Source organism: Acanthaster planci, linkage group LG11 (assembly GCF_054643075.1).
Source record: "Acanthaster planci isolate LZ-2023a linkage group LG11, COTS_SCS, whole genome shotgun sequence".
Lineage (NCBI taxonomy): Eukaryota > Metazoa > Echinodermata > Asteroidea > Valvatida > Acanthasteridae > Acanthaster > Acanthaster planci.
The window spans coordinates 14285110-14298699 of NC_141787.1; the positions used below are offsets into that span (position 1 = coordinate 14285110).

Consider the following 13590-nt stretch of genomic DNA (forward strand, 5'->3'; position numbering starts at 1 on the left):
TTAAGTTTTTTAGCCGTAGCAATGCAGAATAACTGACTGGTGTATTTGTGGCATTTTGAGGTAAAACTTCAGGTGTGGGCCTGCTCAATCCTTGCACCTCGTTCTTCATGTCTGTTAACGTTACCAGTCATCCCAACTCGGTTTTCATTACCCACTTTGGTTTCTTTTATCTTTCCCCCCCCCCAGGTTTTGTTGATGTGGAGACTCCTTCTTTATTCCGAAAAACGCCAGGCGGAGCCAAAGAATTTCTGGTGCCAACACGCCATCGGGGCAAATTTTATACTTTGCCGCAAAGTCCTCAGCAGGTCAATTTAGCTAGAGAGATAAATGATTTATTGTTAAGACAAAGATGTGGCAATCAAAGATTGAATTGCATCAAGTCAACATAGGTGAAAATCAAATACAAACAATAAAATACTTCAGATACAAAGAATCTTCTTAGAATACATTGACGTAATTACAATGACCAAAAATACATAAGGAAAATAATCCCCCAAAGTTCATTTCGGTCCCCTCATAGTACACGCTGAAGGCAAAACACTGAAGCCAAGCTACAGACCTTTGTCTCATGGCCAGGTTATTGATGGCCGATAGTTTCACTCATCTCACTTTGGCCTCCACAGTTCAAACAGTTGTTGATGGTGGGAGGTATTGACCGCTACTTCCAGATTGCCAGGTGCTACAGGGACGAAGGCAGCAGAGCAGACAGACAACCAGAATTTACACAGGTGAGATTCTTTTTACGGGTCTGGGAGCCAAAACTCATGACCGAGGGGTTTCAAAACCAAGTGGCTTTTAAAGAGCAGGAAACACTGAGAAACACCGGCCATTTGTTTGTAAAGACGGCGCTCTTTGCCTGGCGGGATTTGAAACTGGAAAAAGTTGTGGAACTTGTCATGAACACTTGAAGAAACAGTTTATGCCAAATAAACATTCTCAGGGTAAGTAGACATAGTGCTGCTTCATGGTCAGGTCCTCGTAAGTCACCCACAAGTCATTCACTCTCTTGTCGAGTTGCAAGCTGTCCTAATGAATTACAACAAGACATGATTTCCTAGCTATTGCTTACATATTTCCCGTTGGATGTGACCAACTTTGTGTACTTAGTTTGGATGGACTCAAGTGTAAGACTAAAAATACTGTAATTCAAGGCTAAAAATAAGATCAGAGCGTAGTGCGCCACCAAGAGGTTGCCACGGAGAGGCTATTTTTTCAACTTTTATGGTTGACAAAAGCATGGCTTGCTATGATTCGCATTAGCGTATGCTAATACGCAGCTCGGGGAAGTTTTTGATAGATTAGGACTTTCCAAGTAAAAAAAAAAAGGCTTTGCATTAAAACTGGTTCTCAAAATACGCTAAGGAATCTTCTTCTCTGACAAACAAACGTCGGGGAATAATTTAATTTCCCCGGGCAAAGCTGATGAATAGAATTCATGGATCATTTCCCACAATGCACTCTGAAAAATGGCCTTTCCATGGCAACCTCTCAGTGGTGCACTATATTGTGAATCCTGTATTAAAAGTGCATTTATAACCTCAGCATGGAAAGCCATTACAGGGAATTACTGATAATGTTGATTGTGGTGCGGTCGTGTGAGAACACAGTATCCACTGTACCTGTCTGTTCACCCATTTTTCAGGTAGACATTGAAATGTCTTTTGTCAACAAGGACGGCATCTATGCAATGATCGAACAACTTCTGGAGTATTCGTGGCCTCGTGATAAGCCGAAGTTAAGCACGCCTTTCCCAAGGATGAACTATTCGCAGGCAATGGCTGAGGTGTGTTGGGAGTCAGAGTTGGAGTAGGACTTTCAAAGGATGGTTAAGCATGCGCAAAAATTGACTCGGGCTAGGGTCAGAGTATTTTCATGATTGAAGATGGTTCACTGCACTCTGGTGTATAGAGGTATAGTTCACAAGCTTTTGAAATGACTGTCTGGGATCAGTGGTGGAAGATGAAAGATCAAAGATTCAAGTTGGTGTGATGTTTCCTAATGGAGGCTTTGCTGACTATATGATTCCGATTCAGATTCAAAGGTATGAAGCATCTGGGCATGATTTCTCAGTAAATATCCCAATCAGAGTGGACTGTAAACTTTGGTTACAATTGCTGGAAAATTAGAAATATGAGCTCTTGAATTATTTCCTGAACCTGGTAATGTGGTGAAATTGTGGAAGTCAGTGTTATCATCAATATTCCTTGGTTCCTTTGAAAATGTAACAAGTACATACACAGTTATTTCGGAAACCTATCCTCCTTGAGTTCCCATTTCTGATCAAGCCTTTTGGACTACCAGGTCAATGTACTAGGTAGAAATAATTCCACATATCAGATTGCCTGATATCCTCTTAATTTGACAGGTCAGTGTCCGCCTTTCAGTGGGGGAGTTTTCAAAGAAGTGATTCACAGCCTGGGCTTCCTGGAATAGAACAGAACAATTTCATATTTGTGTTTGTGCTTTATTATTTTTTTTTAGGTTTTGAAGTGTATAGATTTTGTGATTTGTTATTTAATCTGTGATGAATATAATTTCCAGGTTTCTTCCGCTCTTTCTGATCTATTTCCCCTAGTATGGCTCAGATAAACCAGACACAAGATTCAACTGGAAGGTGAGACATTCCAGGTCATTTAATCTTCACCAGCCCAGTTTCAGAGAATTGTTGACCAGAAAACACCACTTATAACAAATTGTGCTTGGCCAAAATTGGCGGGGAAACATTTGCTAGAGATGTACAGTGGAGGATATCTAAGCTGGTAACCTCAATCTGCTCATCAAATTTCTGTTGAAATACCAACAAACAGAAGATTGAAATAAATCCCCCGAAACCGTTAACAGCGAGCAACACCATTAATTAGTGATTTCAAGAAAAAGATCTGGAGCAGTACTGAGGCTGGTTTTTGTCCCCTGTAACCCTCCCAGCAAAAAAACTGTTTACCGAGAAAAGCTGTACTGTCAAATTCTGATGCATCTTGAATGGTTTGCTGTCATCTTATAGATGACTTCCTCCTTTGTTTGCTTTGTATTTGAACGGATACCACTTTGGCTCTTCCCGCTTCATCGAGTGGAACCAGCTGAAGCAGAGGTCAAGTTCTTGCCCTACTCTCACCTGGCGCTGGTTCCTTTCCTTTGTTCAGTCACACTGATTCTGTTCTTATCAGCTGCATGTATTGTGTTTTCGCAGTTCCATGTGTGCTGTACGTGGCCGTGCATCAACAATTCTGACTAGCGCCCTCTTGCGGCCTTACCTTTTTTGTTCTCTCGGTCCTGCCCCGGATTTTACGTGATTTTTTACGCAAAAACCTGTTAAATACATGTACTTGCATTTTATTTTCCCAACTGTTCTAAAAATTCAGTTTCCATTTTGTTGGCTACATCTTAATTTTTCACCTAAGTACAGCTGTGAAATCCAATCACTGAATTCTTTGCTTTTTGATATTTTCAGATAAAGGATGTGACGACTGTTCTCAAGGGATGCGGTCCTTCCATATTCAACTCAGAAGAGGATGAATTTACAATAAGAGCAGTCAATTGTAAAGGTGCCCTGGTACGTTCAATTTCAATAATAGTTTTCTTTATGACACTTTGCTATTTCAAAAATTTCATGACCTCCAGGACTGCTGTTTCCAAGGTTGCACTTGTTAGAACCCTGTATTAATGAAAGGCATGATTTGATGTCAGAGGTGGACGCTAACGCTTTCCGAAAGGAATGCATTTTTCGATGTAGGAATTGAGGGGAAAAGTTCAAATTTAGTCAAATTTATTTTTTTCTGCTGAATTTGTACTTTTTACGGTGCTTGTGCCGTGCAAAAAAGAATTTGAAATTTACCATTAATGGCCAGAAATTTCCAATTTCATTTAAGTTTTACTGGTCTGTTGGTAGTTTCCTCTTTCACCTGCCCACTGCGACAGATAAATGGCTGACCTTGATTGGGATTTAATCTTTATTTTCAATTTTATTCCATCCTCCAGCATTGCCTCCTTGTAAATAGGTTATCCAACAAATAAAAAAAGTGTTGCCTAAATATCATTGTTGGCTTCCCCAAAGTTCAATTATCTACTTCAACATTCTTGCCCAAAACATGCTCTGAAAGCGCAGGAAGATCACACAAGCCATTTTCCCAGTAAATGAAATGAAAGCAGATTGAGTTTATTCCTCCCAATCTGAAATGCGACCCCAATTGCCCTCCCACATGTAATCTAATAACAACACCTTGCACTCGACTAGCAAGTTGGCCCGTCTCGGTGATCGGACAAATTCAGGGCAAAGTGGCCTGTGGTGGTATTTTGATATGCCTTTGGGAATACTTGCACGTTGCATTGCAGACAAAGATTTGGTTGCATGCATTGTGTGTAAGTTTATACACATGATTTCTTTGACATAACTTGTGTGGAATGGTAAACCATGCAGGCCAGGTCCACTTTGAGTTTCCCCTCCTGATGAAAGACATTGTGTGCAATAAAGGCTTTGGTTTTGCTTCATGTGAATTGGGGAAGATTGGATGTCAGAAAGTATACGTAGCGAGATTCACCATAGTTAAAAAGCATTCATCCTTTGAATATTTACATTCAATATTATTGCAAAGGTTTGCTCTCCCTGTTCTGTCTTCCATTCCCGCCAAGGATGAGCCAGTGCCTAACATTTGATGAATATTAGGCTGTGTCCAAAACGAGCTTTCAGAGCTACGGCTAGGTCTATTGTCTGCACATCTTTGCATATTTCCAATGGAGCGAAGAAGACCTAGCTCTAGACAACAGATTTGGATGCAGCTTTAGGCTGTGTCGGAAATTTCTCTGCTGTGGCTGGATATAGCGCATAAGTCTATAGGAAATTGATGAAGCCGCTAACTTGAGGCTTACGTGATGGTTAAATATGATGGTTGATTTCAGCCCTAGGCAGGTAAATGTGATGTGAGTCTGACATCCAAAACCCTTTTTCCTTTTTCTGCCCTGCAATAACGTAGGAGCACCTCTCCAACTACGACTTCACTCGGCTCCAGAATGAATCTAAAAAGTATTTCCCATACGGCGTCTTATGCATGCAGTGCAAAGACGAGGACACCTGGAAATCTGCGATTGCCAAGCACCTCCCCGAAACCAGCAGGCTGGAAATGGCCAAGGTTATGGATGCATCCAGGGGAGACGTGTTGTTCCTCGCTGCAGGCAATCGCAGTACTGTGGTACGTCCTCTCTTAATCAGACAAACATCCGTGTCGGGCAGTAGTCGGCCCATGTAGGGCTACCCTGGTTAAACAGACAAAATATCACAGACCGTGCTTGGTCGGTAACTGGCACATTTCCACTTAGCAGACAAAAGCCTGTTATAAGCTGTTGCTGTATAATTTGAAATGAGCCGTCCACTCACATAAGTTGGAATCCGCCCCGAGCTCAAATGCACCCCAATCGGCGAAAAGAAAGACGGGTGGTTACGAGCGGGTTCTTGCAGGCGTTCTGCGTGTATGCAAAGACCATGCAAGTCAATTATGCCACACAATTTGAGATTGCGCAGTTTTACGGTGAAAGTAAATAAAAATTAAAGAAAATTCCACATATTTCTCCTATGAGAAAGTAAAAAGAACCATCAAATTACGTGAATAACCATTCACACTATTAATTGTTTTTAGAGAAACCTCCAGAAATTTCACTTTGATGTAACTTGCTGTCTCCATTTTGTTGTCTTTGCAGACCAAAGTGCTAGGACATGTACGACTTGTTTGTGCCGATATCTTGGAATCTAGAGGTAGGAGCAATGTGTGAAGAAAACTTGGCCTTTTCCAGTTTTGACAACTGTTTCTTTTCACGTTCATCTTCAGCAAAGATGACTTCATCACTCAGTCGTTAACGGTTAGAACTGCTTGATTTTGGTGCAGAATTTCTTTCTTGCAGATGGGTGGAATGATTGAGAAATAAATGAATGATGATATGAACCGAATTTCATCAGTGGAAATTCAAGTTTAGATTTCCTTTTTAAAAAGTAGCTCTGGATCAGTTTTCCCAGCGATAAAAGTCTGCTCTTTCTTTGGAGATTATGGAGCTCTGTGGGTGTCTCTCAAGTGACACACTTCCTGCAGTTTGCCACGTGCATCTGCGGTTTGGACTTAAAATGTTCATGACGCGCATCAGCTGCACCGTATTTTGAAGATATTTGGATCAAGATTAATCAAATTTTTTTTTTCCTCTGCTTATATCCAGGAGTGCCCGTGAGGGACCCAAACCATTACAGTTTCTTGTGGGTGGAGGACTTCCCGCTATTTCTCCCCAGCGAGGGAAGGGACGGGGAATTGGAGTCCTCCCACCACCCATTCACGGCCCCGGTGCCCGAGCATTCCGACCTGATATACACCTCTCCTCTGGAGGTAAAAACCCCCTGAAATACCTCTGAGCCTGTCTGTTCCAGATCTGTCAAAATCCACCATGTGGTTTAGTAGGATTTGGTAGGAACTGACGAGGGTTGAGTTTTGCTCCTGTAATTCTACTTGGAACTTGGTGCGCCTTAAAACTTTGCCGTCAGTTTTCTTCCAGTCAAAATGCCCAGGGGATTATGATTGTAAAGTTTTGATTTCCAGATTGCATGATTAATTACTGATTTGTTGGCTGCTGATCGTTGTTTTTTATCGTGTGTTTATTCAGAGATTCAGAATCAGGAAAGTGTGATTGTGTATGTAATCATTTCATTTTATGTTAGTATGAGTAAAGATCTTTTCCAGTCGTTCCTCAAGAAAATCGACCAATCCAGTAAGTTTGTGGCTCATAAACATAGACAGTGTACAACACCTAGCTCAAGTGTACCCTCTCTCTGCCTTTCAAGGTCAAGGGTCAACATTACGATCTAGTACTGAACGGTGCAGAGATTGGCGGGGGATCTATCCGAATCCACAATGCCGAGCTACAGGAATATGTTTTGGAGAAAGTTCTCAAGGTATGCATTCTGATTTCTTTCCCTTAGCATAGGCCGTGTCCGAAACAGGCTTCCAGAGCTACGGCTAGGTCTATTGTCTACGCGTCTCCACGCATTTCCAATGGAGCGAAGACTTAGACCTAGCTCTAGACAACAGATTCGGATGCAGCCATAGCTTCCATACATTTGTGAAAGTCTGGTTTCATCAAGGAACATAGATCCCACCGGCTACATGGGGATTGATGTGCCTTGAAACGTGGCATGCATTAAACGCGGACTTTCTGCTACAAGAATGCATAGAACCCTGTCTGCAATGACTTCATGTTTCGCCTCACATAGGCTGGGTAGAGCATGGGCTAAATTATGTACTTTCAGTCCCTCACCCCAGGTGTGGATCCAGGGGGCAGTGTCGGGGGTCAAACCCCATTCTCCTGCTCATTATTGGGAACCTACCTCCCCCCTAAAAAAAATCAATTATTTAGGGGTCTTATTTTGTGCACACGGTTAAGGACAAAACAGAGATCGTTATAAAAATGGCTTCACCAGTGCCCACAACTGCATGTAGTACCCCCCCCTTGGATGAACAAAAATGTCCAGAAACCCCCCCCCCAAAAAAAACACCCTGGTTCACCCCCCCTGCCCCTACACTGCAGACTTTCATAACTTGGTGCATTAGGTGTGGTTAATGCTAACAATAACAGCCTACATCTGTCTACTGTTTGGCAATAGGAGGATTCTTCTTGCTTGACACATCTGTTGGACGCCTTGCAGTCTGGATGTCCGCCCCACGGAGGTATTGCTTTGGGTAAGTCAATCACTTCATGGAATCTTACTCTCACTCGTAATGTTTCACCGTGGCTTCTCTTTGGGCCGATTGACATGCTTTATTTACGGGTGAGTGGAACTTGGAAGTAAGGTGTCACTGCGTAAGAACTGCCGCAAGAACAGAATTCACCTGTGTAACCTTCACGTTCGCCACAATCGCATCGCTGCAGGTGGGGATGTTAATGGAAATCAGAGCATCTGTAGTAAGCTTGTACAAAGATCTAGTTTGAGGCTCTTGTTGGCGGGTCTCCTCGGTGGAATTTTTTTAAATTCAAACCTTCAAAATATATTCTGATGGGATCCCAGCATCAGCACCTCATTGTTATCTGCTAGATATTTTCAGACTTCGCTGGCCCAAATTTCCTGTTCTTTGGTGATTCGTTGTTGTGTAGCGAGCGAGCAGCCAGCGAGCAGCCTGTTTCTCAGTAATGTTTTCTGGGTGTAATTTCTGGACTTGCTGTTTGAACAGAAGAACAGCAACTGCGCCATCAGTTGCCCAGGAAAGATTAGACATTATTGAATGTCCCAAGGAGGGTTTCTTAAGTACATTTAATCTGTAAGAAATGCCTGATTGTTTGCATACATTTGAGATGAGTATAACTTTGGATGTCTTTGAATAATTCAATACTCTTGCCCTTTAAAGGTTGTACTCCTGCATTGTATAGAAGAACACGTACATAAGCGCTTACTGGTCGTAGCGATCTATGTGTCATACCTTGTGTTGTTTTTAAACAGTTTAGTGACTCTGCGTGAAGTGGAATTTTTTTGAAAATTAACTGGGCATTTAGCTTGAACAGAATGTTTTGGTGTCTGATTGTTTCTGTGTGGTACGAGGCTTGCAACTCTTAATATGTAACCCCTGGTCTCATGTAGCTGCCTAATGCTGTCGCTGATTTTGTACAGGCTGACCCCGCTAACCTTTGTGTTAGTTGCATTCACTCCAGATGAATAGCCGTGTTTTCTTTGTGAAGAAATTGTAGTGGAGTACTAGCCTAGTAGTAGTCTGTTTGGCTGGTCTCGAATGTTCGCATGAATTTTTTTTACAACCGATCCATTTCCTGTCATCTGAGCCTTGTGACTTTGACTTTAACCTACGTGGATCCTCACTTGTCATGGAGTTAGTGTGCTTTGTGTAAACACAAACGGAACTACTGTGAGCAAGTGAAATCTGCTCTACCCTTGAAGGCAACCAAGCACATCATGTACTTTTTCCCCAGAAATGCATGTTTAGTATTTTTTTTTTAGTAACAAGCACGACACCGGAATACAGGACGCATTAATAGAAGTAATTATCCTCTACAGTTTCACAAGTTGTTTTTTGGCTTTTAAAACCTTTTACTCCACATCTTACGAACTTACAGCTACATTAACCTCCACCCAAAAAAAGTCTGAGTCCTAAAATCCAGATGTTAAATTTTCAGGTCTCGATCGCCTCATATCCATTCTGTGCGGGGAGCCTTCCATTCGTGACGTCATCGCCTTTCCCAAAACCATGGAAGGTAATGATCTGATGAGTGGAGCCCCCTCTGGTGTGGTGGATACAGACCTGGCTAGGTACCACGTTGGGATTGCCGTCCCCAAAGGAAGTGGTCTGTCTGGTTGATCACGATCCCCTCGTGCGGGTGAAGTCACCGTGTGAGCAATTGTCGTGTTGATGCAATCGCTGCTACACATTGCATTAACACAGTTTTTTTTGTTCGTCTGAATGCCTCATCAATTTGTGGAAAGTAACGAACTAGTGTCAGCTGACCAGGACCAGTTGTTCCATCTCTTTTGTTCTGATGCATTTCACTATGGCTTCAGAACAACATGAAAGCACCTTTTTATGGATGGCGTAATGCCGTCACATCAAGCACGACAACGGAATGTCAAAAGTCATGATGTTAACAGTGCTCTCTCAATTCAGAAATCATGCCCAGAGGCACCCTTCTATTTGATTACTGTAGTAATGGGAATCAGTGAGTTGGAAAAGAAATGTAATGCCTTTGTAAGAAATGTCTGCCTGCATTTTTGCAATTACTTTAATAATGTGAAGTTATTAAACTAATTTCGAAATATTAGCTTTATTTCATGTGATTTCTGATCTCGAACGAGAATAATCCAGATATCATGGCCAAGTCGTCCTGTAAGCATTTCTCCCTTTAATACAGAATGCAGAAATTCGAACAGATTCATAGTTCAAGTGTCATAATCTGCTACACGCTCAATGTTCTTTGAGTGTCAAAAGGTAACACGGATTCTCCGGAAATACATCCCGGTGGTAGTTTTTTTTTTCAGGAACCATTTGTTGACTAGGCCGATATTTATTTAAATATAGCCATGACTTGAGAAACATCGCTACTTTGCGGTTGAAATAGCATTTTGAAACACTCTGAAAGTGCACGAGTTTCCAGAATCAGTACACGGTAATACATTTGTAACTTAAACTGCCTTTAACTTATCCTGGACTCACAAAGGTATCCCGGACCCATAACGGACAGCCAGTTCCTTCCTTACCTCGGTAATAGTGACTGAAATAGGAAGTGTCCAAGGCCGTGCTTTTATGTAATGTTCCCCGCATCGTCAGCCGCTACTCAGTGCACTCATCAGGTGCCGTTTTTAGTCAGGAGTTGTGTCACCTCCTTTGTCCAGGAGTTTGGGTTTTATTCGGTCATCAGTGTCAGTCTATCCCGAATTTGGGGCGACAAGCTGCGCCTGTAGCGGGGCTAACAGGGTACTTCCCAATTACTCATTATTTGAAGAATTCTCGTTGCATTGACGAAAGTTTTTAGGGAACCATTTTTTTGTTCCCACCTAGCGCTGCAAATAAACAAGGATGGCCTTTTTTTAGAAGTTGAGTTGTATATTCCTGGTGTTGTTTGTAATATTGTTCTCTCTCTCTCTCTTGCTTTATTTTCATCAATTTGATTCCTTTGTAAAAGAAATTCATTCTTCGTTAAAAATAAAAGAATGTATACAAATAACTCGGGTCACGGTTTTGAGAACCAAAACACGCAGGGTGTACACTCCAAAGAAAGCAAAACGATATACTAATAACACAATCTAAAAACAACTTCAAACCGTTAGATACTCTAAAATGACACGACAAACTTAAAGCTTATCAGGAAAAAAAATTGGAAAATTCGTTCAAATATCACAGGACATTTTGTTATTTCAAGACCACCGATCACCACAGTGGCCCCGTTTGGCGTAGTCGTGATTTGCATTAAATTCGAGCACGCACGGATGCATGCCAGATAAGCCTGCAATGTTTCCCACCGGTATACGGCGTGCACCCCGTTTGCCGCTTTCGTTTTTAAATAGGAGCCTGACGAATTGCGCTTGTTGCCAGCCTCCTTGTGTATGAAACTGAAAATTGTTCTTCCTAAGTCATCGCTGCTAATCGCTCGACCTGTGGCCAGTGTTGTCATTCATGCTGGCCAAATATGGTAACTCTCGTTGGCGAGTTCTTAAATTCGCTTTCCTATTCTTTTGTTTACGTCAGGCCACGAGTTGTGTTGACTATTCACATCCTTTCAGCTGTGTTAAAAGAAACTTCCACATTGTTCCTCCAGTGACGAATTCGTTTTCGAAAGTTGTGGTCCTCTCTGGTTATTCGCGACCTCGTGCATATTCACAGGAAAATTTTATTCACTAGTTCCAAATCTCTGTGACCTTGTTCACATCCTTCTTGTCACGGGTATGTCACTTCACAAATCTTATTTCATTTGCCGGCAACATATTTCGTGACACGTGTGTAGGTTAAAGGTTTTTCCGTACACTAAAGGGTGTCTTATATGTGAAGTAAAGTTGTGTGTCCTAGTGAGTCATACTCCAAACAGACAGGGATGAGAACGCAACAGGGTTTTCCGTAAAAAAAAAGTGGTGAATAATAGTTTGACAAGTGTTCTTGAAAACTATGGAAAGTTTGGGCATGCTTGAGGTCATTCTGCCGTCGGTGGCTTTAAAATCCATTACCAAGTGTCGGTTCTCTTCCATTTCCAGTGCCAAGTTCTAGACAACAGTGCCCGTCGTTCAAGTAATGAGCAGTAGCTTATATTTCTCTTACTTAGGCTTATCCAATGTCAGTCAGCCGGACCGTTTTCCAACTCGACTCGCACCAGTCGACCGTTTATTGGCGGCCAAAGTTTGCAGAAATATCACCTTTTGATTGGTTTCCGATTGTACTACAAATTCGTTCAAAATTGGCATTCGTCCCATTAATTTTAAATAGGGTTATATTTTCATTTAGTATTATCTGATATTCTGATAGCTGCTTGAGAACTTTAACACTTTGCGAATTATTCTTTTTTTTTTTACTTTTGTACCAATGGCCAACCATAGTTTTAGCAGCCACTTGTAAACACGACTGTGCCGTCAAAGGAGCATACCCCATTTGCCCACTCGTTCGTTGAGCCAACGCGCGCCCATTGACCAACTCAACTTCTCGACAGGACTACCCTGTTTTTCTTATCAAGATTAAACTATGTGGACATCCGCCCAGGCAGAACTGCAGTTTGATTAAAAGGAATGTTGCCAGCAAATCATGACGTTCGTGAAAGTAACTCACGAGAAGATACCGTTAAGTTACATTGAGGATGCCGTCGCTACCGAGAAGTAGCATGCACAGGCTGTAAAATATTGTGGCTGATGTAAACGTCACTTCTTTGAAGTACCACAACCTCTGTTGACCCCCCATTCTAGTCAACTCCGTCACAGGCTGCACCGGTATGTTTCACCGTCCTCTCCGTTATGATGCTGAAAATAGGTGTACATCAATCTTTTTTCGTCTTTCCCCACAATTGGCTTTTCAGAATTACAGCTCTTCGGTGCGACTGCGTGGGTTTAGAAATCGTCGTCACCCCTGTGGCAATTGTTATCAAAAATAGGAACAAAACTTTGAATGGGAAACGAAGATCGGTGACCTGTCACAGTTACTAAAAAAAAAATTGTTTACACGAACAGCGAGAAGCACGTTTTCAGTCGGCGAGTACAGCTGAAGGGGATCATTGAACTTTCGGAAAACGACTGCTCAAATTTAATAATGGTTAAGTGGTTTACGCTGTCGTCCATTGAAACGATCCCCGGAAAACGTCTTCACGACCGTGAGGACAACTTGTGGCTTCTCAACTTTTATTGATGGTCCTAGTTTTTGGTTTGGGGCGACATGTGCTACAAGTGGGATGTGTTCTTCCGTTGCCGTATAGGAGACTGGAATGTCCACCCCCCTTTCGTCGGCTGCTCAGAGCTTCTGTTTTTATTTATTTTCGATCTGTTTGGGGGGACACTAAAGATCAGGAAAATTGCTTGTGGTTTGCCGTCTGAGGAAATGAGGCTGCCAAAAAGGGGGCTAACGAGTTTATGAGTCACTGGTGAAGAATTTTGAGAAGCTTTTACATTTTTTTGTGTAAGAATTGACATTTTTGTGGGTACAGTATTTCGACCACTTCCAGGTTATAAACAGAAGCTGGCTGATTCTCTGGCTAATTTTTGTATTAAAATTGTTCATCTGCAACAGTTAATTTAAGAGAACAAGGCACATTAATATCGGGAAACAAAGGAAATGTAAAGAAATGTCGTTTTGTGTCACTCATGTTCGGTACACTTCAGTTGCTATATTTAGTCGTATAATTGTAGTTATTTTGAAGTTATTTTTCCGCTGCATATTTAGAAAGAACTGTATGTGAGCAAAAACACACCAAAAGGTTGCTGGAGGGGATTGGAACCCATGACTTCTTGCTCACTATTGCAGACGTCTTAGTCACTCGACCACCGAGTTTGCCGGGATGAGGCAGTTGGCAGAAATCCAGTGCAGCGGGCTCCTCAAGCATGTCAGTGATATATTGAGTCGTCTTCACGCCAGACGTCTGCACTAGCAATTAGGA

General features: G+C 42.0%; 1 protein-coding gene across 4 annotated transcripts in view; it reads left to right on the top strand.

Annotated features, from left to right (window-relative positions):
* Nucleotides 1–13590, top strand: part of dars2 (aspartyl-tRNA synthetase 2, mitochondrial) — a 167953-nt gene that overhangs the window by 21208 nt on the left and 133155 nt on the right. For 2 of the 4 annotated variants that reach the window (XM_022229702.2, XM_022229697.2), the window contains exons 6-16: nucleotides 187–305; nucleotides 624–728; nucleotides 1643–1783; nucleotides 2576–2614; nucleotides 3449–3550; nucleotides 4968–5183; nucleotides 5689–5743; nucleotides 6196–6359; nucleotides 6812–6922; nucleotides 7631–7706; nucleotides 9148–10563. In XM_022229702.2, the coding sequence (XP_022085394.2) occupies nucleotides 187–305; nucleotides 624–728; nucleotides 1643–1783; nucleotides 2576–2614; nucleotides 3449–3550; nucleotides 4968–5183; nucleotides 5689–5743; nucleotides 6196–6359; nucleotides 6812–6922; nucleotides 7631–7706; nucleotides 9148–9329 (1310 nt within the window). In that variant the 3' untranslated portion in view covers nucleotides 9330–10563. Of the gene's footprint in view, nucleotides 1–186; nucleotides 306–623; nucleotides 729–1642; nucleotides 1784–2575; nucleotides 2615–3448; nucleotides 3551–4967; nucleotides 5184–5688; nucleotides 5744–6195; nucleotides 6360–6811; nucleotides 6923–7630; nucleotides 7707–9147; nucleotides 10564–13590 lie in introns of those variants that run through there. The other 2 variants (XM_087143670.1, XM_022229700.2) reach the window with 1 other exon arrangement.